This window comes from Nelumbo nucifera, chromosome 1 (assembly GCF_055504915.1).
Source record: "Nelumbo nucifera cultivar China Antique chromosome 1, China Antique-T2T, whole genome shotgun sequence".
NCBI lineage: Eukaryota > Viridiplantae > Streptophyta > Magnoliopsida > Proteales > Nelumbonaceae > Nelumbo > Nelumbo nucifera.
Window position 1 is genome coordinate 157,217,301 of NC_142649.1, and position 27,923 is coordinate 157,245,223.

General features: G+C 39.7%; 2 protein-coding genes across 8 annotated transcripts; both read right to left on the reverse strand.

Annotated features, from left to right (window-relative positions):
- Positions 1-645: 645 nt before the first annotated feature.
- LOC104602798 (sphingosine-1-phosphate lyase-like) lies at positions 646-20,946 on the reverse strand. 7 transcript variants are annotated; one of them, XR_016080477.1, is made up of 7 exons: positions 20,404-20,946; positions 20,191-20,241; positions 19,045-19,491; positions 18,636-18,689; positions 15,792-15,846; positions 15,539-15,608; positions 646-4,862 (listed from the first exon to the last, which is right to left on the reverse strand). XR_016080477.1 is itself a non-coding variant. In XM_088894889.1 (6 exons), the coding sequence occupies exons 3-6, from the start codon at positions 19,125-19,127 to the stop codon at positions 4,844-4,846; spliced, it is 330 nt and encodes a 109-aa protein (XP_088751015.1). In that variant the 5' UTR covers positions 19,128-19,379; positions 20,191-20,241; positions 20,404-20,944; the 3' UTR covers positions 646-4,843. The 7 variants fall into 7 exon arrangements, 3 of the variants coding, with proteins under 3 accessions (XP_088751015.1, XP_088751014.1, XP_088751013.1); XR_016080474.1 differs by lacking the exon at positions 18,636-18,689 and having other exon boundaries at positions 646-884; positions 4,792-4,862; positions 15,539-15,711; positions 20,404-20,943; XR_016080475.1 differs by lacking the exon at positions 18,636-18,689 and having other exon boundaries at positions 646-884; positions 983-4,862; positions 15,539-15,711; positions 20,404-20,943.
- Positions 20,947-22,374: 1,428 nt separating this feature from the next.
- LOC104602799 (uncharacterized) lies at positions 22,375-27,920 on the reverse strand. The gene is given in 4 exon segments (XM_088894890.1): positions 22,375-22,711; positions 22,714-22,996; positions 22,998-23,019; positions 23,333-27,920. Coding segments are annotated over 4 exon segments (3,483 nt in total). The 5' UTR covers positions 26,340-27,920; the 3' UTR covers positions 22,375-22,540.
- Positions 27,921-27,923: the final 3 nt, after the last annotated feature.

A 27,923-nucleotide genomic window follows, 5' to 3' on the forward strand; every position in this document is an offset into this window, starting at 1 on the left:
TTGAGATAAGGTCAGGCCAGGCTTGAGCTACTTAAAGGCTAGGGCTAGTCCCAGCTAAAAAAATTAAAGAGCCCAAAAGACTTAGCTTGAAGACCAAAAATCCAAGCCTAGCCCATATAAAATTGTAGCCTGGATTGATCTATGTTTAAGTTGGGCCCACCCAAATTGCACCCACTACGGGAAAAATCAGCTTTAACAATGGACAAAATCGTTGCAAAAAGATACCAAAAACCGTTGCTAAAGGCTATAGCAACGATTTAACCACTATTTTTTGTCGATGGCAGATATTGGCGTGGCTAAAACCTATAGCCACGGATATTGTACACCGTGGCTACAAATATACATATAGCCACGGTTTTAACCATTGCTAATGAAAAAATTTATTGCAACGGATTCATTTTGTACCGTTGCTAAAAATTGCTATAGTAACGGTTTTAGCCGTGGCTATAGAATATGGGCTATTGATGAATAAGTAGAAATAGCAATGGTTTTAGATAAAATCATCGCTTAAAGTATTAACAATTCATTTGTATTATGGTAACGGTTGCTATAAAATTCTTATAGCAACGGTTAGTGTCAAAAACCGATGTCGTAGCAAGCCGTTGCTAAATGTTTATTTCTCATTTAAATTTTGAATGAATGCCATTAAAAAAATAATTTCACCTATTTCCGTATGATAAAAGAGGTTTTTACAAATAAAACCTGTACAAATTTACACAAAATATCCATAGTAATCTTTGTTCAATATACACATTTAATAAAATTTTTCATCACCAAAAACAGAAAAAAAAAATTAACAAAATTATCCTCATCGCATCTTAATAGTTTGCTTATATGTACGTGCATCATACTCAAGACCTTCGCTTTGTATCATAAACTTCGGTCTGTCAAGTTCAACAAAAATGAATACATAAGGATTGATGTCAATAATTAACTATGTAAATTAAATAATGTAAGAGTTTTATATGCATTATACACTTACCATTGATTTAACCCATGATGTGAGATCCAAGTGCATCTCCAAGAGTTACCATATTACTACATTTTCTTAACAAAACGAAGTCATTATTCATTACTGATTTTAAGGATATCTCACACCATCCATGACCAAATGCTTCATCACCCACCACCTTTTTAGGATCTTCACTAACAATAACAAGTATACCTTAGCCACCTCTTTCTTATCATATCCTAAGAATGCCTACACATTAAATCATTTTAGGATTATAACCATATTTTTAAAAGAAATATTTATTATATCATACTAAGAATACACTACAAAAGAAATCTAGTGGTAGTTTTTGAACTGGCTAATTGGTGACCACCGCTAGAAGTATTGATCTTTAGTGGCAGTCAATTAAAACTGCTGCTAAAGACCAATCAATTGCTGCTACATAAGTGATGCGTGCTAGGGAGGTTTTCCACTTTTCCTCCACGCCTCTTCCTCTTCCTGTTTGCTCTTCCCGACCTCTCCATCTCTCTCTCTCAGTCATCTCTTTCTCTCTATCTTAGTCATTTCTCTCTCTCTCTCTATATATATATTTCTGTATTCAAACTGAGCCTATGGAGATGATTAATGTTAAATTCTTCACACTAGAAGTGGCTTTGCATTTAGGCGATCAGGTCTCCTCTCCTCTCCCAATCTTTCTCTCTATCCCAATAGTCTAGATGCAGTAACGGTTCAAATGGAACAATAATGAGAACAAGGTCTTTTCCCTTGAATTAAGCACCTTTGAAACTTTCACAATTAGTTCACAATCTTGTAAACAAATAAAAATCTCACTAAGAATTCAGGTTTGAAATGAGACCATCTAACCAAAGTCTATATTGGTTGGCAGAAATTTGTCAATACATCTCAAAGATTATTTAGTAACATGAAGATAGACGATCAGGACACCTAGAAATTAATCTAAGCAATATATTCAACAAAAAACAAGATCCACGCATACAGAACCTTCTAATCAGAACTGTCATGCAACCAAGCTGCAAAATCCCACATACAGATTGGATAATAGAAAAGAGGGCCTCAGAGTATGAAGATATACATAAGCTCAGCTCAGAGTTAAAAAAAAAAAAAACATTAGCTAGATAGCTTGTCTTTCACAGATAAAAAGAAATGGAAATAGAGGTGAGGAATCAATCTTACAGTTGGGATCCAGTTTATGTGTTCTATAGACAGATTTCTAACAGGCTGAAAAGTACAAACAGGTTTACCAACAATGGTTCAAACGATGGAGTATAAACAGAAAGCAACCAGAAATTTAAGAAGGAAAACTAGATAACTTAGAGAAGAATTAAAGAAGAAAAGGAGTTCTTGTATCAATTATATCCGCTGAATCAGCAGTGGAGCATTTGAAGAAATGGATGAAAAAGATGAAATTTCTGGTTGGTTTAACATTGGTACAATCAACAACAACTGGTAGAAAGAAGAAACTCAATGATTTATATAGATCTGAAATTAGTAACAAAGACAAAGCAAAGTAGCATCCAGTCAACAGGTAAAATACTTAATATAGAAAACAAGCATTGGTACAAGATGTAAAGGCAATGCCAGCCATAATACAAACACCAAAATTATTTTTTGAAACATTAGATCCCTTGATTGAAAACCAAGATGTAAAGGCACTGCTAGCAGTTAAAACTAAAAACCAAAACCCAGTGGCAAGACCTATTTCGACCCAACAACCAATACCTGAGATATGTAGAAGAAACTTATGCAAAATAGGAATGAAGCTGGTCCAGAAAACTAGTTCAGATGCCATCGGAAGAAAACCATGCATTGATAAATTAGCTGATGGAGACAACTCTCTTCATTGACTAAAACTTCAAAGCAACTCTTGCCATAGCTAAAGCACCCTCATAACTCTGATTTCCACCAATAAACCCACTCATATGGACAAAAATCTCATAATTCTAATTATTTTTTTTTCTATTGAAACCTGATTCTACCCTTTATAACTATGAAAACAAGATTAAATGTGATATTTCTTGAGTTCATAGGACTGCTCTGAATCAAGCCAATAAAGTAGCCATATGAGGAATTCATAAACTGAATACCTATTGTTTTGTCCAAACTGGAGAGATAGGATTAGCTGAGCACTATATTCATGGCACTCAGGGATTAAAAATAGTCAAATGGTAGTATTATCACCATCACATTACCCATTAAGGTCCAAAACACCTTTACTTGTTTTCATCTCTTTTGATAACTAGGATTAGATGCAATTAGAGAAACTATTCCATAATATATCAATATGTATTCAGGCTTCTCTCTCTCTGAATTTATTTTGTGCCAAGATGCTTCATGGATATCAATCTCCATAAAATTTATGTTAGAATTCAAGCATCAATTCATGGCTCTACCAGTTGAGAGAATCAATTCAAAGACCCATTAATTAATAAATAGGGTCCAACTAAAAGTTTCCAACACAACAACCAATATTATCACATGGCATGAACCATCTAATCTGTCAATCATTTTCAGGTTGTTGTGAAGCAAGTTCTGAAGCTGAACTTGGCAACATGGCATCTCTCTTAGCTTCTATAAATACTGACACATGCCCATAAATAAATAAGTAAAATAGGTAAAAACAAGATTCATGCAACCAACTCCATATAGTTGGGGCTGGAACAAGGCTTAGATGATGATGATTTATCTGTACATGGCTTGTTTGAAGATTCTGATTATCTTAATTACAGCTTACAATACTTTACAAAGTATTCATGACTAGATAATTAATTGGGCAGGAATTTTTTTTTTCTTTTTGTAAGTTATATGTGTTCCTTTGTATAGGGGTGATCAACCATTGAGTATTTCAATTAGAATTTTCTGCTTTAAGTTATATTGCAATTGATTTAAATAGGTATGCAGGACTAGTTGAGGTGTTTCTGGTGGGACCATTGGGAACCAAGCAACATCCATGACTATGACCTTTGATGGGTGCCAGTGGAACAAGCTTGCTCAATTGGATGAGCCAAGGTTCATGGCTGATGGGTTTGTCTTTAAGGGTGAAGTCTGGATACTGGAGATATGGTCAAAGCACCTGCAATCACTGGAGGAGAAGGTACCTTGTGTGGTTTGTTTCAAGGGAAGGATGTTTGGGCTGAAGATGGGGTCTAACATGGTTGTGGTTTGGGATGAAGGGAGGAAGGGGTGGGGCTGCCTGGATTTGATAGGGAGAGCATATGTGGAGAAGGGTTTCAAAGGGAAAATTCTGGGAGTTGGGGAAGACAGTATAACATGGCATGATGATTTAAGGATCTGACCATGTATCAAAACACACTGGATTCAAGTATCCAGTGTGTTTACAACCGTTTTCCTGGCAATGAAACATCCCACAAAACAGTTTTCCTGATAATGATTTAAGGAAAGGTCTGGCAGTCGAAAACAGTCATAGTATCTTTCCTGACACCACAAGAAAGGCATAATTCACAGTAATCATCTCAACCTAACATGAAATTCCTCCCATCTAAGAGAAGTAGGATTGTCCAGTTAATGCATTATCTGCGTGAGACCCCTAAAGAAACAAGTCAAGTTAAAAACAAGTACAGAAAATAGATTAAGCAAAAAGCTTTTTACAAATCCTAATTTTATAGCTAACCTCATGACTTTCCTGGGGTTACACCAAATTTTCGTATTTTTAAAAGAAGAATTGGATCCATTGCCATCAAGCTTCAAAGCAAAAAATGCAAGTATTCCATCCTATGCTACAGTAATCATATTCAAATAAAGATACCAAATCTCACAAGGTGCATGAGTATAAGAAAGTGATGCTCCTAAAAAGCACTTGCCTCCCTCTAGTGCACTTTCTGTGCCTTGCTGTGCTAGGAAAATTCTTTAGGTTCACTCCAAGGCATAAGAGCTGTCAAACACATCAAAAAATATCAACCAATGAACCAAACATAGGAAGAATAGGTAGTATATTATATGGTATTTTATCTACACAATTAAGCAATTAATTCGTGATAAATTAGTAACAGGTTAGTTATATTAGCTTCTCATGAATTAAAACTCAAACAACCTCCTCCAAGGTAAGCATTTGAACTTGACAAACCAATTCGACTTGTGGAATAATGCCCCACTTCTGATCCAATGGAAAACACACCCATACATACAAAATCACAACTCAACAGTTTTATGATTTTATTCTGCCACTAATTTTCTGAATGTAAATAAGTCTGTAGGCTTTTACTGCTTAAAAAGAGCTGATGATCATACAGTAGACCTCTTGGATCTACTGCTTAAAATGAGTCAAAGTCATTTTTTCTCAACCATTTACCAAAAAACAGAGTTTTTCTCAACCACTTGAGTTTTGACTATATACCCCCCCCCCCCCCCAAAATGGCAATCATACACCATGCATGGAAGTAAATGAATATCAAAGGATTAATATCATAATTGGTGTCGGGGCACATTTTGGTTGTTAGACAGTTTTGTATGCCCTTAGCTTCAATCAAAATGATGTATTTTATGAGTTTATTGTAAATGAATAAAGATACATATTTGATTCATGTTCCCTTGGTATGTTTCTGTGTAATACCCTTAAACTGGACACTTAATGAGACTCGTGTTAGTTTAGAATGTTCACAGCCGGTGGGTCGGTCTGAGGAGACCTATCCTGACAAGGCTGACACTATGGTGCCACCAAGTCGGTTGGGGTGGCCTGTCTCAGCTGCCAGGGTGAGACCCTAGGCACATACAGTGTAGGATTAATTGAATCTTTGAACTGGACCAGATTTCCAGTATTGCCCTGGACCTTGGAGATTGATGGGCAAAACTGGAAAGTTACACCCGACCCCTAGACTCGATTATGATACTGCACTAGGTGTCGGATTGGGCTATCTTTGATGTACCAATCAGTGAGATCCTTAGCGGGGGTCAAAACCTGGGTATGTTGGGACAGTCCGAGAATTCATCTGAGTGGGTGATCATAGTGACAGGATCAGCCCCTTTGTCGGACAAAGGTAATGATCGAGGATGCACTCTCACTGATGGAAACCAAGACTGCCGACAGCCGATTTCAACCGTTGAGATTTGTTTTGCAAAATATATTTTATATAAGATATAAAAGAATATATATGGTTTCTAAAATGTTCGCAAGAAGGTTTTAATTCCCGGGATCCATATGAGTGGAGAGTGCAACACTGTTCCTTGCAGCCGAGGGAGGGGTCCTCTCTTGTCGGGCAGTGTATGATCATTATGGGCTGAGATGTTAAGTGTAAGACCATTGAGGATAATGCCTGATGGGCTAATCTTGCATCTGCCCACAGTCCCTGGGTGTTACAAGGTGGCTTGGCCCAGGGACCACTTAGTGTAAGTGTTGGGCCCATAGAGCTCATCTGATGGGTTTCAGGGGGTACACTGTCTTCAGCAGTGCATTCGGCCAGGCCTTGTAACAAAGGCTGGGCTGAACCCATGTGGCTGATGTGTAGATCAATGCTTGGGTCCCACGCCATACAAGGAAGCCCAACTGGGCAGCAATTTGGAAGGTTTTTTTTGAGTACATAACCTTAATGGGCCTTAAGCCCATTTCGAACTGGGCTTGTTTGATCAGTCATTTAAAGGGGGCGAATTCTGAAGTGGGTCAGCTGAAAGGATTGGGCTTAGACCCTATCCACTCAGAGAGTCCAAGATCTAAATAAGATTTAGATCTGGAAACCTCCTAATTAGATTAGGAAACAGCTGATCTGATCTGCAGATAAGATAAGGATTATCCCTTATCACTAAGGGACTTCTAACCCAAATATGATTTGGATTAGCAACTCCTAATCTGATTAGGAGCTGATCCCTTTAAGATTATAAAAGGGGAAGGGGGCGGCAGCCTTGAAAAACACAATAACATCAATAGAATTCTTCTCTTTAAGAAAGAGAGATTAAGAGATTTCCTGCATACTGCGAATTCTCTTCTGCCGCCACCTTCCTGCCATTGCCGTTCCTTCAGTTCGATCTCCAGTTCTTGGGAGCAATCAAGATTGGATCTTGATTTCAATCTTTTGGGAAAAGATTGATTGGAGCTGTACTCACAAACCGTCCAGTTGATTCTTGCGAAGGGTCAAGTTCTTTTGAAGAACATTGCTGATTCTGCTCCATCCTTCACTGCGCCATCTTCAGTGGGAGCAGATTTTGGATCCTTCCTTGGGCGTGAACACCTCCATTGGGAGATAGTATTTCTCCGTATCAGGTATAATCCTCTCCCACTCCTTTTGGTTCAGATCTGGTTCAGTTTATGGTTCAAGATTGATCCTTGAAAATATGATTTTCTAAATAGGGAATACGATTCCCAGTTGAAGGGAGAGATAAAATTTTTGAAATTCGCCCCTTATTCCGCAATCTTTGGGCGTCCATAGGATGGATCTCTCATCCCTTCAGTGGTATCAGAGCTCAGGTTCAAATCTTGAACCAGTTTGTTTTAGATCTGAACCTGCGCAATTGGGCAGAAGGTGTTCTATCCAATTTGCGCAGATATGGGTTTTGGGAAATTTTGTTCCCAAAAATTAATGGGCGAATAATCTGAAATTAATTTTATATAAATCTGATCATTATTTAGAATTGTTCTTTATGATTTTCTTGATTTATGGGCTGTTCGTACAAGAGGAGATCGAAATCTTGGTTTGCACAGGGAACCTGCAAGATTTGCAGTTTCTTGATTTATTTATTACATTTGGTCTGTAAATAATTTTTTTATTTTTCTAGACTCAATGTATAGGTATTCGAAGATGGCGGCGCAGAAAGGGAAATTTCGCAGAGAAGAAGATTTCGCAGATGGGAGAATCGCCATCTGCGATTTGCAGTTTGTGAAACTGCATTCTGTGATCTAACCTCTATTTTGCAGGATGGATTGTGCGAACAGCCCTGATTTACTGATTGTTGTTTTTCTTTTATCAGTAATTAATTTCAGATTATTTTCTTGAATTAAAGATTTAATTAAAGATCAAACCCTAGACCCATTCGAACCAAGATTGGTTCAAACTGTTTGGACCGAATCTAGGGTTTAATCAAGGCTGAAAGTCAGCCCTAATTTTCCCACTAATGGGCCTAAGGATTGATATTTAATTAAATGGTTAATTCGGCCCAACCTGTAAAGGCCCAGTTTTAAATAGTTAAAACTGCTAAAAGCCCACTTAACCCTCAAAGCTATATGGGTTGAACCGTTCGGCCCATATACCTAGATAATGTTAATGGTTAATATTATGGATTTAAAATGGGCTTCAAATGGGCTTTACAGATAATTAATTGATTGGATCAATTTATCCCTGCATGTGATGTATGGATGTGTGATGTGCTACGTACATGGGCCATAAGTACTTGGCCCATGCTCAATCGACAGTGGCTCTTTCGCACACCATGGCTGAATGCACATCATTGCCATGGTGTCCCTTTTGGTCATTGGATGACCTCCCTCAATGGTGGGCCCCACACCTCATCATGAGGTCTCGTGCGGAACCCTAGCCGATTTAGGCCCACCAAAATCTGGCTTTATGAAAGTCAGTGGGAGCCACTTTGGTTTGACCTAAAGATAGAACTAAGGCATAATTATCTGTTCCCTCCAGACAATATGAGTGCATGTGATAGGGAGATTCATATGATGAACTCTCTAAAGGCCTTCCATCATTAGCACAAGGATGGGTCCTTCAGTAAAGAGGAAACGCACCAGAAAATGGGCTATCCATTTGCTGTTGGGCTTGTCTAAGTGTTTCATAAGATGATAAGGGCGTCATAGACCGATGTGGGAGGGGCTTCACCAGAAAATGGGAACTCTCTCACGGTACCTTGGCGTTCACGAATATGATGGGTAAGCACTCACTGGACAGAAAGGTTTACCTGAAAACGGCTCTGAACCTTGTCTAACAGAGGCCAAAGGGAAAACTCATATGATGAGCGGATATGATCCTTCACAGAAAGGTGATGGGGTTATGCAGCTGAAACAGTTGGCCTCATGCACCCTATGTGATTTCCCACATTTCCAGAGACAACCCGTAGTCTCCGTCACTGAGAAAGGAGGGAAATCTCAGAGACGAATAAATGGAAATGGATCGTAGATTAAAATCCATATCTATGAAATGAACATGAATCAAATTAGGTCGTGGACTGATGTTTGCTCTTTTATTAGAAAATGGCAAACGGATCATTTGCAAAGCTACTTGATGACAACAAGTTGAAGGGCCCAAACTATGCTGATTGGTATAGGAACCTTATGTTGGTCTTAACCTCTGAGAAATTGGACAAGGTAGCAAAGAATCCTGCCTCGGATCGTCCGGGAGATAGGGCTTCTGAGGCCCGAAGAAGAGAATACCAAGAATGGGAGGAGAAAAACTCCCTTGCCCGCTGCTATATCATTGCCTCCTTAGACAATCCAATTCAGAGGCAGTTCGATCAGATCGAACTTGCTAAGGACGTATTGGACAGTCTTAGGACAATGTATGAAGAGCAGAATCGTTCTACTCGGCAGAAGGTCTTGAAACAGTTCATAACCGCGCAGATGACCAAGGGCCAATAAGTTCACGACCATTGTCTCCGGATGATGGGCTATATCAACGAACTAGAGGCTCTTGGATCTGGTAACTCAGATCGATGCTATTCTCAACTCTCTGCCTCCATCCTTTAATCCATTCATCATGAATTACAACATGAACAAGCTGAACGTCAGCTTGCAGGAACTCAGCAATATGTTGCAGAGGGCCGAAGAATTGATTAAAAAGGATGAGCCCATTGCCATGCTTGTTGAAACTGGCAAATCGGGCAAGAAAAGGAAGGCGAAGAGAAAGCCCCAGAAAAAGGCTGCCAAACCCAAGAAACAGAGGAAGGACAAGGCATCAGATGCCTGTCATTTTTGCAAGAAAACCGGCCACTGGAAAAGGAATTGTCCTGCCTACCTGGAATCCAAGAAAGGTAACTTCGAAACTTGTGTTATAGAAACCAATTTATTGGTAGCTTCTGCGTCCTGGTGTATTGACTCCGGGGCTTCAACTCATGCGTGTAACTCACTGCAGGGGTTCAAGGTAAGCAGAAGGCTGAGTGAAGGAGAAGTCACACTCTACTTGGGGACTACTGCAACTGTTGCAGCCGCGGCCATAGGAACCGTGGAATTATATTTTAGAGAAGGAATAATTGTACTGAAAGATTGTCTTTATGTACAAAATTTAAGAAGAAATTTGATTTCTGTCTCAAAACTGTGTGTAGATGGTTATTCTGTCTTCTTTAGTAATACGATTACTATTAAAAGAAACAACAGATTCATCGCACACGGGGAACTGGAGAATGGTCTCTATGTTCTACATCCTTCTCTAGAAACTAACATAACCGAAACTACGTCGGTTGAAAACCCCAAGAAGAGAGCCCGTGATACAGTTAATCCCACGTGTTTGTGGCATTACCGACTTGGCCACATCGGTGTTGACCGAATCACAAGGTTGGTAAAGGATGGTCCTTTGGATTTTCTAGCTGTAGAAGATCTTCCCACCTGTGAGCCTTGCCTACAAGGCAAGATGACGAGACGGCCATTTAGTGGTAAGCCTGAAAGATGTACAGGCACACTTGACCTAATACATACTGATGTATGTGGTCCCCTGAGTGTTAGGACACGAAATCAACACGTGTATTTCATCACCTTCACAGATGATTTTTCACGATATGGTTACGTGTACCTAATGAGACACAAGTCTGAATCCTTTGAAAAGTTCAAAGAGTTTAGACAAGAGGTCGAGAAACAGTTAGGGAGAGAAATTAAAGCCCTTCGATCAGATCGAGGTGGCGAATATCTATCTGACGAATTCAGGGACTACTTAAAGGACAATGGGATAGTATCACAATTAGCTCCTCCTGCTACACCACAACTTAACGGTGTTTCAGAGAGGAGGAATAGGACCTTATTAGATATGGTCCGGTCGCTTCTCATACACTCAGAGTTACCCACATCCTTTTGGGGTTACGCATTAGAGACTGCGATTTACGTGCTGAATCGGGTTCCAACCAAATCGGTTCCAAATACTCCATATGAACTTTGGACCGAAAAGAAACCAAGTGTCAGACACTTGAAGATTTGGGGTTGTCCAGCACACGTTAAAAGAACGAGTGCAGACAAGTTGGAATCTAAGACCAGCCGTTGCCTATTTGTAGGCTACCCAAAAGGCTCTGTAGGTTACCTTTTCTATGACCCAAGTGAGTAGAAAGTGTTCTGCAGTCGAAATGCGCAATTCTTGGAAACCGACTATATCCTGGACACCCATCGTCAGGAAGTTGTTCTTGATGAGGAGAGCTCAGGAGCAGTAGGAGATGTCCCACAAGTTCCAGGTAGTGACCAACTTAGAAGATCCACTCGGGCATCCAGGCCACCAGTCCGTTATGGTTATGACCAGGATAGTTACCTGGTGGAAACCTTGACTAGTGAGGAGGATCCCATGACTTACGCGGAAGCTATGTTGGACATAGATTCCCAGAAGTGGGTGGAGGCCATGAGGGCAGAGATGGACTCAATGGAGACCAATGGAGTCTGGACTCTAGTAGATCCGCCCTCCGGGGTAAAGGCAATCGGTTGCAAATGGATTTACAAGAGGAAGAAGGACCCCGATGGTAAAGTTGAGATCTTCAAGGCTCGTCTGGTGGCGAAAGGGTACACTCAGAAAGAGGGCATCGATTATGAGGAAACCTTTTCGCCTGTGGCCATGCTTAAATCCATTAGGATCCTGCTAGCTGTAGCAGCATAGCATGATTATGAGATTTGGCAGATGGATGTCAAAACTGCATTCCTGAATGGAGATCTTACTGAAGATATCTATATGCAGCAGCCGCAAGGCTTCATTGCTGCAGGTCAGGAAAACATGGTATGTAAACTTAACAGATCCATTTATGGGCTTAAGCAAGCTTCTAGAAGTTGGAACATCCGTTTTAACTCTGCTGTCAAATCGTTTGACTTCGAGCAGAATCCGGATGAACCCTGTGTCTACAGGAAGTACAGTGGGGATAAGGTTACCTTCTTGGTTCTGTATGTAGATGACATTCTACTCATTGGGAATGATGTAGGAATGTTAACTACGGTGAAAGTATGGCTTTCGCAGCAATTCTCCATGAAAGATCTTGGAGAAGCCTCCTATATACTGGGTCTTCGACTCTATAGAGATAGATCGAAGCGGATAATAGGATTATCCCAATCTGCTTACATTGATAAAATAGTCAAGAGATACAGCATGGAAAACTCCAAGAAAGGAAATGTTCCTTTCAGGCACGGAGTCACTCTCTCCAAGAAGATGTCTCCCAAGACTTCTGAGGAGATTGATGGCATGAAAGACGTTCCTTATGCCTCAGCCATAGGGAGCATCATGTATGCCATGCTGTGCACTCGTCCTGACATAGCTCAGGCAGTGAGTGTAGTAAGCAGATTTCAGGCCAACCCAGGGCAAGAGCATTGGACTGTTGTGAAAAACATACTTAAGTACCTTCGAAGGACAAAAGAGTTTTGTCTGGTGTTCGACGGTAGCTCACTGCAGATCCAAGGGTATACAGATGCCGATTTCCAGTCAGACCCAGATGATAGAAAGTCTACATCTGAATATGTTTTCACGATAGGATCGTGTGCTGTTTGCTGGAAAAGCAGCAAACAGGGGTCCACTGCAGACTCCACGACCGAGGCCGAATACATTGCCGCAAGTGAGGCTGCCAAAGAAGCTGTGTGGATGAAGAAATTCGTTCACGAGTTAGGAATTGTTCCGTCCAGCACATCACCCATCCCATTGTTGTGTGACAACAATGGAGCCATTGCTCAGGCTAAGGAGCCACGAGCCCACTCGAAGTCGAAGCACATCGAGAGGAAGTACCACGTACTGCGGGAGATTGTTGGTAGAGGGGACGTCCTGATTCAGAAGGTAGCGTCAGCGGAAAATGTAGCAGACCCATTGACAAAGCCACTATCACAGAAAGTGTTTGAGAAACACGTGGAAAGCATGGGACTCCAGCTAGTACCTGATTGGACCTAAGTGCAAGTGGGAGCTGTTAGACAGTTTTGTATGCCCTTAGCTTCAATCAGAATGATGTACTTTATGAGTTTATTGTTAATGAATAAAGATACATATTTGATTCATGTTCCCTTGGTATGTTTCTGTGTAATACCCTTAAACTGGACACTTAATGAGACTCGTGTTAGTTTAGAATGTTCACAGCCGGTGGGTCGGTCTGGGGAGACCTATCCTGACAAGGCTGACACTGTGGTGCCACCAAGTCGGTTGGGGTGGCCTGTCTCAGCTGCCAGGGTGAGACCCTAGGCACATACAGTGTAGGATTAATTGAATCTTTGAACTGAACCAGATTTCCAGTATTGCCCTGGACCTTGGAGATTGATGGGCAAAACTGGAAAGTTACACCCGACCCCTAGACTCGATTATGATACTGCACTAGGTGTCGGATTGGGCTATCTTTGATGTACCAATCAGTGAGATCCTTAGCGGGGGTCAAAACCTGGGTATGTTGGGACAGTCCGAGAATTCATCTGAGTGGGTGATCATAGTGACAGGATCAGCCCCTTTGTCGGACAAAGGTAATGATCGGGGATGCACTCTCACTGATGGAAACCAAGACTGCCGACAGTCGATTTCAACCGTTGAGATTTGTTTTGCAAAATATATTTTATATAAGATATAAAAGAATATATATGGTTTCTAAAATGTTCGCAAGAAGGTTTTAATTCCCGGGATCCATATGAGTGGAGAGTGCAACACTGTTCCTTGCAGCCGAGGGAGGGGTCCTCTCTTGTCGGGCAGTGTATGATCATTATGGGCTGAGATGTTAAGTGTAAGACCATTGAGGATAATGCCTGATGGGCTAATCTTGCATCTGCCCACAGTCCCTGGGTGTTACAAGGTGGCTTGGCCCAGGGACCACTTAGTGTAAGTGTTGGGCCCATAGAGCTCATCTGATGGGTTTCAGGGGGTACACTGTCTTCAGCAGTGCATTCGGCCAGGCCTTGTAACAAAGGCTGGGCTGAACCCATGTGGCTGATGTGTAGATCAATGCTTGGGTCCCACGCCATACAAGGAAGCCCAACTGGGCAGCAATTTGGAAGGTTTTTTTTGAGTACATAACCTTAATGGGCCTTAAGCCCATTTCGAACTGGGCTTGTTTGATCAGTCATTTAAAGGGGGCGAATTCTGAAGTGGGTCAGCTGAAAGGATTGGGCTTAGACCCTATCCACTCAGAGAGTCCAAGATCTAAATAAGATTTAGATCTGGAAACCTCCTAATTAGATTAGGAAACAGCTGATCTGATCTGCAGATAAGATAAGGATTATCCCTTATCACTAAGGGACTTCTAACCCAAATATGATTTGGATTAGCAACTCCTAATCTGATTAGGAGCTGATCCCTTTAAGATTATAAAAGGGGAAGGGGGCGGCAGCCTTGAAAAACACAATAACATCAATAGCATTCTTCTCTTTAAGAAAGAGAGATTAAGAGATTTCCTGCATACTGCGAATTCTCTTCTGCCGCCACCTTCCTGCCATTGCCATTCCTTCAGTTCGATCTCCAGTTCTTGGGAGCAATCAAGATTGGATCTTGATTTCAATCTTTTGGGAAAAGATTGATTGGAGCTGTACTCACAAACCGTCCAGTTGATTCTTGCGAAGGGTCAAGTTCTTTTGAAGAACATTGCTGATTCTGCTCCATCCTTCACTGCGCCATCTTCAGTGGGAGCAGATTTTGGATCCTTCCTTGGGCGTGAACACCTCCATTGGGAGATAGTATTTCTCCGTATCAGGTATAATCCTCTCCCACTCCTTTTGGTTCAGATCTGGTTCAGTTTATGGTTCAAGATTGATCCTTGAAAATATGATTTTCTAAATAGGGAATACGATTCCCAGTTGAAGGGAGAGATAAAATTTTTGAAATTCGCCCCTTATTCCGCAATCTTTGGGCGTCCATAGGATGGATCTCTCATCCCTTCAGTGGTAACAGCCCAAACCCAACCCATCATAACTTAACAAGCTCTCCAATGAGTCAATTATCATCAATCTGTGTTTCCTCCAAGCAGCATGGAGTTCTACCTCCTAGGAGTTCTACCTTGTAAAATGACATTTCCTTTAGCAATATTTTGGAGCTTTTGGAAAGAAAGCAACATAAAATCTTGAAGGTGATAAACATCACTTTTGGATGTTATACTGTTATGTGCAGAACTGCAAACACCCATCATATCAGAGAGGCTAAGCTCTAGATTTTAAAGATTTTGGAGGCTGTCATTTAATTGGTTCGTGTTCTAGGTGTGGAGTGGTGCAAATTGAAAAGACTTTGGGTAGGGTTTATCTTCTGATTTATATTATTCTATTACTGAGAACTTTCCATCTTATATGTATCATTATACATTGTCACAAAAGCTTTTTGATGCCAATAAGAAGTAAAAAATGAAAGACAAAGTACATATATGTCTACATCATTTGGCTATTGGTTTTTACTTCTTAAAAAGACCACTTGGCTGCTTCATTGAAACCTTTTCCACATGTAGACCTCTTGGACTCACAGTCCTTAAATCTCATATTAAAGAGAAAAAAAGACTTACCTGTTGGGTTTCTGCAATGCATTCAAATGCCACCCTTTGGAAGACATAATATCATTCACCTCAAATATGTCTACATCATTTGAACCAAATGCCACAATTGTCAGATCTGGTCTTCCAATGATAAATAATTCTGGAATCTCCTTTATTCTCCAAAGATAAATAAGTGATTCTTGCTGATCAAAAAAAAAACAAAGGTGATTCTAGAGAACCTGAAATCTTGGAATACCACCAAAGTGATGGAAAAATCAATTACCCTTTCTGGATTCTCTTTGATGTTTCCATGATTTCCTTGGTGCATTTCAAGTACCCTACAAGATTAATGAACCACAGCTACCCATCATAAAGAACAGAACTAATGAATAAGAAAAGAGGGTTGTTAATCATATAATTCTGGTACTAAAAGCAGAACTTTAACATATCTATGATGTAAATGAGGGTAGATGAATTTCACCCTTTTGACCTAGAGACATCATTGCTGCCCAAGCCCCAGCAATCAAACCCCCAAGCCTGCTCACAGCTATGGTTGGAGAAACATAAAGCCCACCATGACAGTGGACTATAAGCACATATATCAGCATCAGTAAAAATGAAGAAGATAGTGCTTTGCATGTATGCAAGTTACCATGTTATCTAAACCAGAACCCTCCTCGTTGACAGACTTTAATCAGGCAAAAATAAAATCCAAGACAAAAACAAAACAACACCATGCATGATTCTAAATTCTATGGAAGTGGGATTTGTATATACTCAAATCGAGTGGAAGGAGTAACACTTGGGGAGGACTCCAATATAAAATGTGGTATAGACTATAGAGTTGATATGCACTTGGGAGTAAACAGATGCTACATTCAGGGGATCCCCCCCCATCCAATGGATGGTTCTGATTGACCATATGAACATGGGAGTAAACAGATGCTCCATTCAGCCATGGAGATTTCATATAAGCATTATACTAATTGCAAAGATTAAACAAAACGTATCTTAGAATCCTCTATCATAATTCATACATTTAGGATAAACAAAGGGGCAGTGGGGCAGAAGCCAGCTTTACATAGGCCCCATCATTCCAGGCACCAAATGTGACTCCGTTCCAATCCTTTACTTTCCTTTCTACACTTCCATGAAGGTGATTTGTTGCTTTTCTAGAAGAATATAGACTTCATTAAGAAACAATATCAACTGCATTTATCTTGATTTAATTAATTAATTAATTAATGTTACTAGTTTAATATATTTATATATTAATCTATTTTAGAGCAGAATATTTTTTTTATCAGTAATCAAAGTAGATTTCATTACTTAGAGAATAAAGATAATACAGAAACATGGGCAGCCTCGGCTACCAACAATAGAATACATAGACAAATTGATGATCAGTCTCACAATTGAGCCCAGAAGCACTCTGCTCTATTTACCCCTTGCTTTGCTAGATGGTCAGCTAAGCCATTTGCCGACCTAGGAGCCCATTGAAATATCAGCTGCATATCCCTTGAGAACCTCTTGAAATGTTTGAAATTGTTTCCGAAAAACCAAGGAATCTTCTCGTTCTGCTTAAACCAACTTATTACTATTTTGGAGTCGCCTTCAACTATTAGCTTCCGGAACCCCTTTTCCAAAGGTTTTTGCATCCTATAAAGTACTGCCTTCAATTCTGCTGTTACAGAGTCACACACCCTAATGGGACCTGAGTACATTCCCAAAATCACTCCGCTTTCATTCCTTAGAACCCCTCCAATTCCATAGGGCCCTAGGTTCCCAAAACTACTTCCATCGAAATTTAATTTCAGGAAACCTACCTTTGGGGGTTCCCATTCCTTTAGTGTCATCCACTTAGCTGAAGTTGAGGCTGCAATTGTTCTCCAGTTCCTTAATATATCATCAATAGAGAAATCTGAGAACAAATCCAAAGTCTTTATCCAGAAGGCCACTTTTGCCATGATCCCTTCAATTAATGCTTCATTTCTTCTTTTCTTTTCCTCAAATATACACTTATTTCTTTCCTCCCATAGAGTCCATATTATTGCTGCTCTTGTGCACCTCCACATCAGTCCTCCCCTCCTTTTTGGCCAGCTGAAAGTGGATCTATTAAATAACCTGTCCAATTTGTCCAGAGTATTCCACCTGCACCCAAAAAGAGAATAGAACCGATCCCAAATACCACAAGCAAAAGGACAGGAAATGAACAAGTGAAGAGCAGATTCACCGTTGGATTCACACAAGCAACACCAATTAGGGGAGAGGCACCATCCAAGTCTCTTCCTCTGTAAAATATCACAAGTGTTGATTGCACCATGGAAGGCCTCCCAACAAAAAGCACTCACTTTGGGGGGAATCGAATGACACCAGATCTCTTTGACTGGAAAGGGAGTAATTGGTTGAGAAGGCATAGATAACGATTTGAAAAAAGAAACACAACTGAAAACCCCAGAAGGATGTAGAGTCCAAATTCTATCATCTTGTTTACTTAGGTCTGGGAAAACCCCTTCAATAATGTGTAGAAGGTTTGAAAGAAGGCCTAACTCAGTGTCCCTCACATTTCTACGAAAACCTAGATTCCACCCAAGCCCGTTAGCTAAGGGAGAGGGGAGCAGAAACTCAGAAATTGGCTTACCCTTGAGAGCAGAAAGGGTGAAGAAAGAAGGGAAAGAAACCTTTAAAGGGGCTTCACCCACCCAAAGATCCTCCCAGAACTTGATCTTGTTTCCTGAATTAAAATCGAATCTGATGTGATTGAGAAAGGATGGAAGGCATTTCTGAATTGCTCTCCAGGGTGAAAAGCAAGAGGCCCTGCTAGAAGTTTCAGCATCCCACCCGTTCACAGAGAGCCCATGAATACTAGCGATCACTTTATGCCATAACCTGTCTGATTCTCCCGGAAATCTCCACAACCACTTTAGAGCACAATATTATGTAATATTCCTACCTAGTAGGCAAATGATGCATGTCAGTAGAGCCAATTCTATCAATTAATTAATTATAGACTACCATACCTAAGAGAAATTTCTTTTTTTTGATAAATATACCTAAGAGAAATTTCAGAAAGAAATAAATAGATATTTCAAGCAAGTACAAGGAAAGAGATAGAGGAAAAATCTACCAAAAAGTGTCTTAATGGATGGTGGTTTTTCCTTGGTATTTTTCTTCAATTCAGCTGAAAACAGGAATGTATAGGAAAAGCAGTCAAAATCATCAATAAGATGGAAATTGTGAATAAGATAGCACAGGTTCTTTTTGATTTTTCTAGTCTTGTCCTAGAACAACTTTCTGTTTCTTTCTCCTTCCATAAACCCCAACATAGAGTAATTATCAAAAAGAATGCAACTCCAAAAAATTTTAGTCTTCATGTTTCCATGTATCCTTGACCAACTTGAAAAGATATGATCTGATGATTTGAACAAATATCTAACATCTTCCTTATTATCGAAGCACAAGCAGCATATACAGTTTAATGAAGATTTAAAAACCCAATAATGCTGATATAAAAGCATGTACAGCTATTTCCATACCTAGCAAGGACTGAAGCTATGTGCACCAACCAATAGAGAAACAAGGTGTCACTATCACCCCTCTTGAACATCCATACTGGCATGGTCAGACACTCAGACTGTTTATCATGTGGTCTGTGGGTAGGGTGTGAGACCAATCAGTGATCCGCTGAAAGTGAAGTTCAAGATCTTACTTTTAAGGAAAACCTTGCAGCGAGCTCTGTTTGCTTGTTCTCAAACCCAGATTCGATTACAGATAAGGAGTTGTTTCCAAGAACTTTTGCCATGAGCTTCACAATAAGATGATCAGAAGATTGTTTAGACTTCTTATAGACTTCTTTATTATAAAACTTCTCCTGTTAAAAGATCCATATTCACCAAGTTCAATATTCATGAACTCAAGAAATTCATACAGATTGTTTAGACTTCCAAAGGCTTCTTGATTGTAAAATCTCTCCTTTTTAATGTCTGCATTCAACATGCATAGAACCAGTGTGAACCTTTGAATTTCAATGATCAGCAACCATATTTTATTTTTATGGACAATGATAATGAGGCCTACTTGTTAATGAGGTAAACTTGGATGGTTCTACTTCACTCTGTATTTTAACTTTTCTTTTTAATGTATATTAATTTTGATGAATATAATTATGTATTTATACAAGTATTTATCAATCCAAAACATATCTTATCATATGACATGACAAATCACATTTTAGCATCAATTCGTATTTGCTCAACCCCAAACGTTTTATGAAAAACAGCAATGGTACAAAACACGACAACCTTAATTTGTTTGATGTTTGGGATCCATGCACTTTTCCATTTGAATTAGAAAACCTTCTGGCTTCTTGTAAATTTTAAAGAGAGGAGGTTTGGCCAATTAACCCTTTTGAGTGAGAAGCTTCAGAGAACTCTGGTTTAAGGCGTTGAAGTGTTTGTTATCTGAAGAGAACCAGAACCATAGGGGAATAGACTGTTAATTGTTTATCTTTTGCATCATCGTACCATGTTAATTGTTTACCTTTTGTATTTTCATTTGATGATTGAATAAGGATAAAACAAAAAAGTTGTCTTTCCCAAAACAATTAAACTAAGCATAAAAATAATCAGACTTGAGGAAAAGACAAATAGATCAATTAAACTAAAGGGAACAGATTTCCTTACCTTCTTTCCAATTACTTTGGATAGATAAGTCGATTTTCAAACTGACTTGGCCTGTCGAAGTACAATATCTAAAAACTGTTAGACTTGACAACAGCAATACATTGAGCCATTGGCGTAATTTTGTTATAGATTGGAATATGAAACCAAAAAAAAAAGAACCCTAAATAACCAGAATTGTAAGGTGCATGATACGTTTAGCCGCTGTTATCTAACCTGAATTTTTTTTATGCAGCAGTGGTGCTGCGATGCCTAGATTTTCCTTCTTTGATGACAAATGAAGATTTGTTATTTAACCTGGCACGAGATGAAGATTTCTTCTCCAACGAGGATGGTTTGGCACCAAATGAAGGTGGCTGTTATCTTCTTCTCTGGTGAGGCAAAGAGAGTATGCTCTCTCACAGGGTGAAGCTCTCTGCCCAGTAACGAATGTTGTTGATGGCAAACCCAATAGAAATCGGTATTTTCGGAGTGAGAGTGAGAGCGAGTTCGATTGAGAGAGAGTTGCAGCAGGTTCAGATGAGAGAGAGAGAGAGAGTGAGTGAAAACTAGAGTTGAGAGACGCGAGAGCAAGAATGCGCGGGCAATTCTTTCTTTTTGCCAAGTAGACAAAACTTTTAGAACCCGCGCAAATAAAATTGCCACGGTTTAATATTTCCTATCTCAAAATTGGGATGTATTGCAACGGTTAATTTAAAAACCGTCTCAATACATTATATTTAAGCCACTAGCTATAAAACCGTGGCCATGCTGCATACGAGAAATGATCTGTGAATTACATTAATATTGGTAATTTTCCTTGATGTTTTAAGCTTCAATATTGGCTGTGAGAATTGGTGATTTGTTAATTACATTAATATTGGTTGGAAAACCGTTTTAATGAAATTTGTGAGATAGAATTTAGGGGATTGAAGAGAATGAATAAAATAAATCTGGATTAATGAAGCACTTAGGTCATGTTCTTTTTGAAGGAAAATGTAGGGAAAATAAGAGAAACATAGGGAAACTTTTACAACCCTTGTATTGTATTTTCTGTCTTTTCCTTTCTTTCCCTACCTTTTCCTTCAAACCAAATATAGCCTTAATGAATTGGGGTCTCTTTGTTCTGTCCTTAGCTTTAGGCCCATGATACCTCATTGTTTCATGATCTATTAAGAGGTTTATGTCTTCCTTGTCACTAATTGGGTTAAGAGCATGGAATCAGAATCAGAATGGGAAAGGCCCATTCCATTTTCCAGTCATTTGTTTGGTCCGAATAGGATTCTGATTCCTATTCTTATTGAAATGCAATCCCCCAATATGGGGAAATGGTCATTTCAGATTTCTCCATTTGGAATGAAATTCTCATTTTCGAGTTTGTCAAAAAATAAAGAATTCCTCACAAAAGAAAATCCCTCAAAACCTTAATATTAATAAAATATAAGTAAAATAGTAATAAAATAATACTATAGCAAAATATTAATAAATTAATAATAAAAAGCAAAGGAATTAATTACTAAATAATTATAACATATTAATAAAATATTCATAAATCATTAAAAGATATTAATATATTCATTATTAAATATTAATAGTAATAATAATAATAATAATAATAATAATAATAATAACAATAATAATAATAATAGAACAAAAATAATAAAACAATAATTATAAAATATAATAAATATATACAAAATGAAAAAGTTTTAGTTGATTCTGATTTCAACTCCAAATAAACCAAACACCAACTATTGGAATTTGACTCCGATTCCCATCTGAAACAAACATGTATTAACAATAGAGAATTCCGATCTTAACCGCAAACACAAATTGGTTCAAACATGAATTATCTCCCCCATAAAAGAACTTGGGTAGCCATTCTTGCTTCATTGGAAAGATAGTTTAGGGAACCATTTCCCTGAATAGCACCTATATTTCTTTGATAGACAAGCCACCCTATTTTATAAATGCGTGGTACAGAGATATACAAAGATGCGGATTCGAATCCATCAATAAAGCTCATGATTAACCCAAATCCATCAATAAAGGGGAAGAATCCACATTTGTCAATTACTTACAGAGATGTACAAATTCAAATTCAAATAAGATTCTCTTGTTAAAACCTAATTAAAGTGGAATATTTGTTTTAACCTTCATCCATGAATGAGAATCATGTATTTGCAAAGTAGCACAACATATGATCCAGACTCTTTGTAACGGCATCTAATCCAATAAGCATCCAATAACAATGTATATATTCCAACAGAAAGAAAGTTTATGGATACTAAATACAAAATATTATGTTATCAACATTATTCTTTAAACTGAACTATGAATTTACTTGTTTCAGGAAAAAAAAACTATGAATTAACTACTTAAAACTAGCCACATCCTTCCATTTGGGTACATGCTCCAGCTGATCATTTCCCCGCTTCTGGGCACGAAGAAGGAAACAGAAAGATTGGCTTAATTCGATCAATTTCTGATAACCTATCAGTTTGGTCAGTGTGATTGTGCCAAACGCAAATGGTTCAGAGAGATGGATGAATTGGTCTGAGATGACAGCTCTTGTGCAACGAAATTCATGGTGGGTCGTGAGTCGGGATTGCCATTTGTGCATGCTAAAGCCAAAGTAAATACAGACACCACCTTGTTTGCCAATTGACCTGTGGGAGCTTCAAGCCTTTGGTCTAAGACATCCTTCAATAGCAAGTCAGCCTGATTAGATGAGAGTGATGAGGATAGGGAAGATAGGAACTCTCCTGGGTGTCTTCCCATTAGAACTTCCAATGATACAACCCCGAAGCTATAAACATCGCACTTTTCAGACCTTCATTGTAAATGCAAGCTCTGCACGTTCATGAAGATGAAGATAGGGGATAAGAATTTATGAATGAAATAGCTCTAGCCACTTAGAAATTAATTACATCCACTAATAGAGAGATTGAAACTTAGAACTCTTCAGTTGGTCTAATTGTTTGGACCTCCCTGTACTGGGGTGGTTCCCCAGTTGGCAGTTTGCCCCACAAAAACTGGTATTAGCAAATATGGATGCATGGATCGTTCCCATCCCATCCATGAACCAAAACAGAACATATATAATTCCTAACAATTAGAAGCGACTAACGGAGTAGCAGTAACAGGGAATGAGATGACAGCTTACCTGGAGCCATGTAGCCATAAGACCCAGCAATAGATGTCCAGTTGGATGAATTAGCACTCAACAATCTGGCTGTTCCGTAGTCGGAGAGCCGAGGTTCGAAGTCAGACTCAAGCAAGATGTTACTCAGAGATATGTCCCGATGCACGATAGCAGGCACGCAGCCATGGTGCAAGTAAGCAACAGCATGGGCCACTCCTTGTATGATCTTCAGCCTGGCCACCCAATCTAGCTTCTCTCTTCCTTCGTCCCCAGTTAGGACATTTCTCAAACAACCTCTCTCTACGTACTCATACACCAAGTACATGCAACCATTCTTGGAGCAGAATCCATACAATTTAATGATATTTCGGTGCCGGATTCCCCTCAGTGTTCTGATTTCATTCTCGAAACTTCGTCGATTTGTTGCTGGGATATCACTAGAATCTGAAACTTTGAGTCGTTTGACGGCCAGAATGTGACCTGTTGACAGTACCGTTTTGAAAACACTCCCTGATCCTCCTTCTCCGATACAGTACTTGTCGTTGAAGTTCTCTGTGGCTTCCATTATATCACCAAATGTAAATTTCCCTCCTTTTCCCCAAATCAATGAGTTAGAAGTTGCATCCTCCTTGCCTCCTCTGTCCTTGACATTTGCTTTTCTTGATTTCCTTCTCAGGATCAGAATTCCAAAAACTATGGCTACTAAAAGTAAAATGCTGAAGGACGGGACAATGAAAACGATAAGGATTTTCTTGTGCTTGATCGAATCGCCATTTGCAAGGCTGGAACTACAAGTGGGCAGTCCTTTTACATCTCCACATAAGCCTGGATTCCCTGTAAAGGCCTCAGTGGGAGTTTTCTGGAAAACCTTGCCAGTCGGGACGGGACCCATCAACTCATTGAAGGATAGATCGATATCTTGTAAACTCGGCATATCAGCTAGCGTTTTTGGGATCCTGCCAGAAAGATTGTTATGGGAGAGGTTGAGATTCTCCAATTTTATCAGCTTATCCAAGTTTTGAGGGATTGGTCCAGAGAGTGAATTTCTACTAAGATCGAGAAATGACTGCAAGTTGATCAAACTTCCCATCTCAGAAGGTATTTCACCAGATAATTCATTGTTGCTCAAGTTCAGCTGTATCAAGTTGATACAATTTCCAAGTTCTACGGGTAAGCTACCACTCAGTGCATTTCCTGACAAATCCAGTTCTTGTAGCCCATATAAATTGCCGACGCTTTGAGGAATCACCCCTGTAAAGTGGTTGTTGCTCAAATAAAGACGACTTAACTTGCTTAAGTTTCCCAATTCAGTAGGAACTTTTCCGGTCAGCTCATTTGAAGAAAGGATTAGTACTCCTAACTGAGTCAACTTCCCAATCTCAGCTGGGATTTCACCAGTGATTTTATTCCCACTAATGCGCAAAGCAGTAAGATTTGCACATTGCCCCCACTCCGGAGAGAGCTCTCCAGACAATTGATTCCCACTGAGATCTATATACTCAATATTTGGATGCACTCCAAATGCCTTGGATATATCCCCTGTGAGTTGGTTATGTAGAAGCGTGACTCTGACCAGTCCTGAGCAATTCCTGAAGCAATCCGGCAAGGGGCCCGTGAAATTGTTATAAGACATCATCAAGTATTGAAAGGCAAAACTGTTGCATAGCGCGGGTGGCAACTCACCGGAAAGCATGTTACTCGAGAGGATCAGCGACATCAATTCCTTCAGGTTTCCGATCTCTGGAGGGATAGAACCTGAGAATTCATTATTGTAAAGATGGAGGTATGTAAGCTCTGTCAGTCTGCCAATCTCCGGTGGAATGTTTCCTGTGAAAGAATTGTTCTGGAGTTGCAAGGATATTAATTGCGTCCAATTTGTCAAGAAAAACGGAGAGATCTCTCCAGAGAGGAAGTTATCCGAGATACCCAGTTCAGATATCTTAGTGAGTTTACACAGGGAATAAGGCAGCTTCCCAACGAGGGAATTCTCTGCAAGGCTTAGGTACGTGAGATTAGTACAAAGGCCAAGTTCGGAAGGAATAGTAGAATTCAATCGATTATGACCGAGATCAAGAAATTCAAGCATGGTGAGTTGGCCTATAGAAGGAGGAATCCGTCCGCTTAGCGAATTGTTGTATAAATCAAGAATTTGAAGTCGGGTAATGGAACCAATCTCAGTGGGTATCGCACCAGTGAAATTGTTGTATCCAAGACGTAATACTTGGAGCGAAGCAAGCTTAAACAGGTTTACAGGCAATTTCCCTTGAAAGGAATTGTAGGTGAAATAGAGGTACTCAAGCTTCTGTAAGCTGGTCATTAAGGATTCTGGTATTGGACCACTCAAGTGGTTCACTGACAAGTCGATTAATGTTAGGTTCGGGCAATTGAGGATGAATGGCGGCAACTCCTTGGCAAGATTGTTGTAAGAAAGATTAAGGTATATCAACTGAGGCATGCCAGAAAATTTTATTGGGTTTGGGGATTCCAAGTTGTTCTCTCCAAGGTGTAAGTACTGAACCTTCTGTATATTGCTGAGCTGATATGGGATTGGACCTCCAAGTTGGTTCTTAGAGAGGTTAAGAACACGGAGCTCTGATAAAAGTCCCATTTCTGGAGGGATGATGTTATAGAAATAATTGGAGCCTAGGTCTAAATGGGTGAGCTTGCTGAGATTTCTAATGGCTGGTGGAATCGTTCCCTTCAGTTTATTGAAGCTAAGATCCAAGCGGGTGAGATTGGGTAGTGAACTCATACTGAATTGCTCAAGTGTCCCATTAAGATTTGAGGAGGGAAGATTTACCTCAATCACACTTGTATCATCGTTGCATGTGATGCCGGCCCAATTGCAGTGATTTTGAATATTGTCGAGAGACCAGGAATTGAGGGAAGCAAAAGAAGATAAACTGTTCTCCCATTTGACCAGAGCTTCAGCTTCTGTTCTTGTTGATAATGTTATCTCCACAGGAAGAGAGACGAAGACGAACATAACAATGAAAAATAGAAACAAAGGCTTTTTGAATGAGAACATCTCTAATCTTTTGGCATGTAGTATAAAGTTTGTTCGTGTTTCAGAGTAGGTTGCTTGAAATTATGAGTAGGAGCAGCTGCCCGCTTAGGGGACTGTTGCAGCTTCCATTCACTCAAGGCTATCTATAGTGTATGGAGGCCAAGGGTCTCTCACCCTGTTGATATACCTCAGAATTGACCGTAATGCAATGCATCAACCGCAATTATTGAAAATGCACTAGATGGTCTGAGCAGTTTGAAGGTTTTGGTGTTTGAAAGTCAACATTTCAATACAAACTTTGAAACACTAAACTACTAACCCAGTGAGACCATCGGATGCATTTTCATTAATTGTGGTTGATGCATGTGAGCGTCAGAAAATGATTCACTTGGGCTGGAAATGGAGTACTCATTTTGGTTTAATAATGACTCCAGTAGCTCGAGGCACAGGCACTGGTTAAATCAGTGTGAGTAAGACTTGGACAGGAGAGGGACCCCTCTCCCGAGTCCTATAGGTGTGGCGCATATGAGACTCCCATGAACATAATCAATTAAACAATTAAAAACAAAAAGACAAGAACAAATCCGATGTTGTTTTATTAATTCTTTTAATTCTTCTTTCCCTTGTTTATCCACCTAATTCCTACCGTATATGCTAATGAGAATATATCTACCATTAATAAAGTAAACTACGGGGAAATCCAATTCAAACCTAAACTACCCGGATCTAACTACATAGCATGAAGGAAGAGAAATAATAAAATGAAATCGGATTTAATCATTGTGAAGTTACATTTGGATCTAACCAAAGCATGGGAATCAATAAGAACTCAGGTCGGATTGGATCAGGGACGAGAATTTGCCGGAGTGGGTTCAATGGAACCAACTCCATCAACCTTCGTCCCCGACCTCAGATCCTCATTGCAGCAAGAAAGAGGAAAAGGATGGATCAGATTTACTTGATTATGTTTGGCCTGAAGTTGAAGAATGGGAAGGGAAACTTTGAGTCTGCTACGACGATTTGGAAGAAAGATAATAAAAACTGGATGATGCGCTGGATGTAGACCATTTCCACGCAGAGAAGAAAACGATATACTAAGTTGTCACTGCTACCTCAACCTCTGCTCGACCGGCAATGAGAAATAGGGAATAGAGAGGGCTCGGCAGTCGATTGAATTTTAATTAGAATATTGGGGAATGGAAGGAACATAACAAAAATATAGAACGAGACTTGAGGTAGTTCGATTCGCACCAGGGTGAACTGGGAATGAAGAAGGGTTTCGTGGGTATCTAGAGGGTTTCTCTGTCATTGCTGAGAAGACGATGAACAGAGAGGAAAATCGAAGAAGAAGAAGAGTGTTCCCTTGCCGCCACTGAACTCAAAGGTTCAGGAAGAAGACGAACAGTGTCCCCCTTCCTATTCTTTCACCAGGGAAGAGAGATCATGGGAAATAAATAAAGAGAGACAGAAAATGAGAAAGAGATAAGGGAAGAGGAGAAAGGAGACGAGAGAAATCGGGAGGTCGCCTCAGCCGCCCCTGTTTAGTGGAGAGGAGGAAGAGGGTGAATAGAGGTGTAAATCAGGCCGCGCCCGGCACGACGGTCT

Coding starts and splice junctions, on each gene's coding strand:
- LOC104602798 (XM_088894889.1), bottom strand. CDS start 19,127: ATGCCAGTATGGATGTTCAAGAGGGGTGATAGTGACACCTTGTTTCTC. Junction 15,847..19,044: donor ATAGCTTCAGTCCTTGCTAG/GTATGGAAATAG, acceptor TTAATCTTGTAG/GGTACTTGAAATGCACCAAG. Junction 15,712..15,791: donor TCAAAGAGAATCCAGAAAGG/GTAATTGATTTT, acceptor TTTTTTGATCAG/CAAGAATCACTTATTTATCT.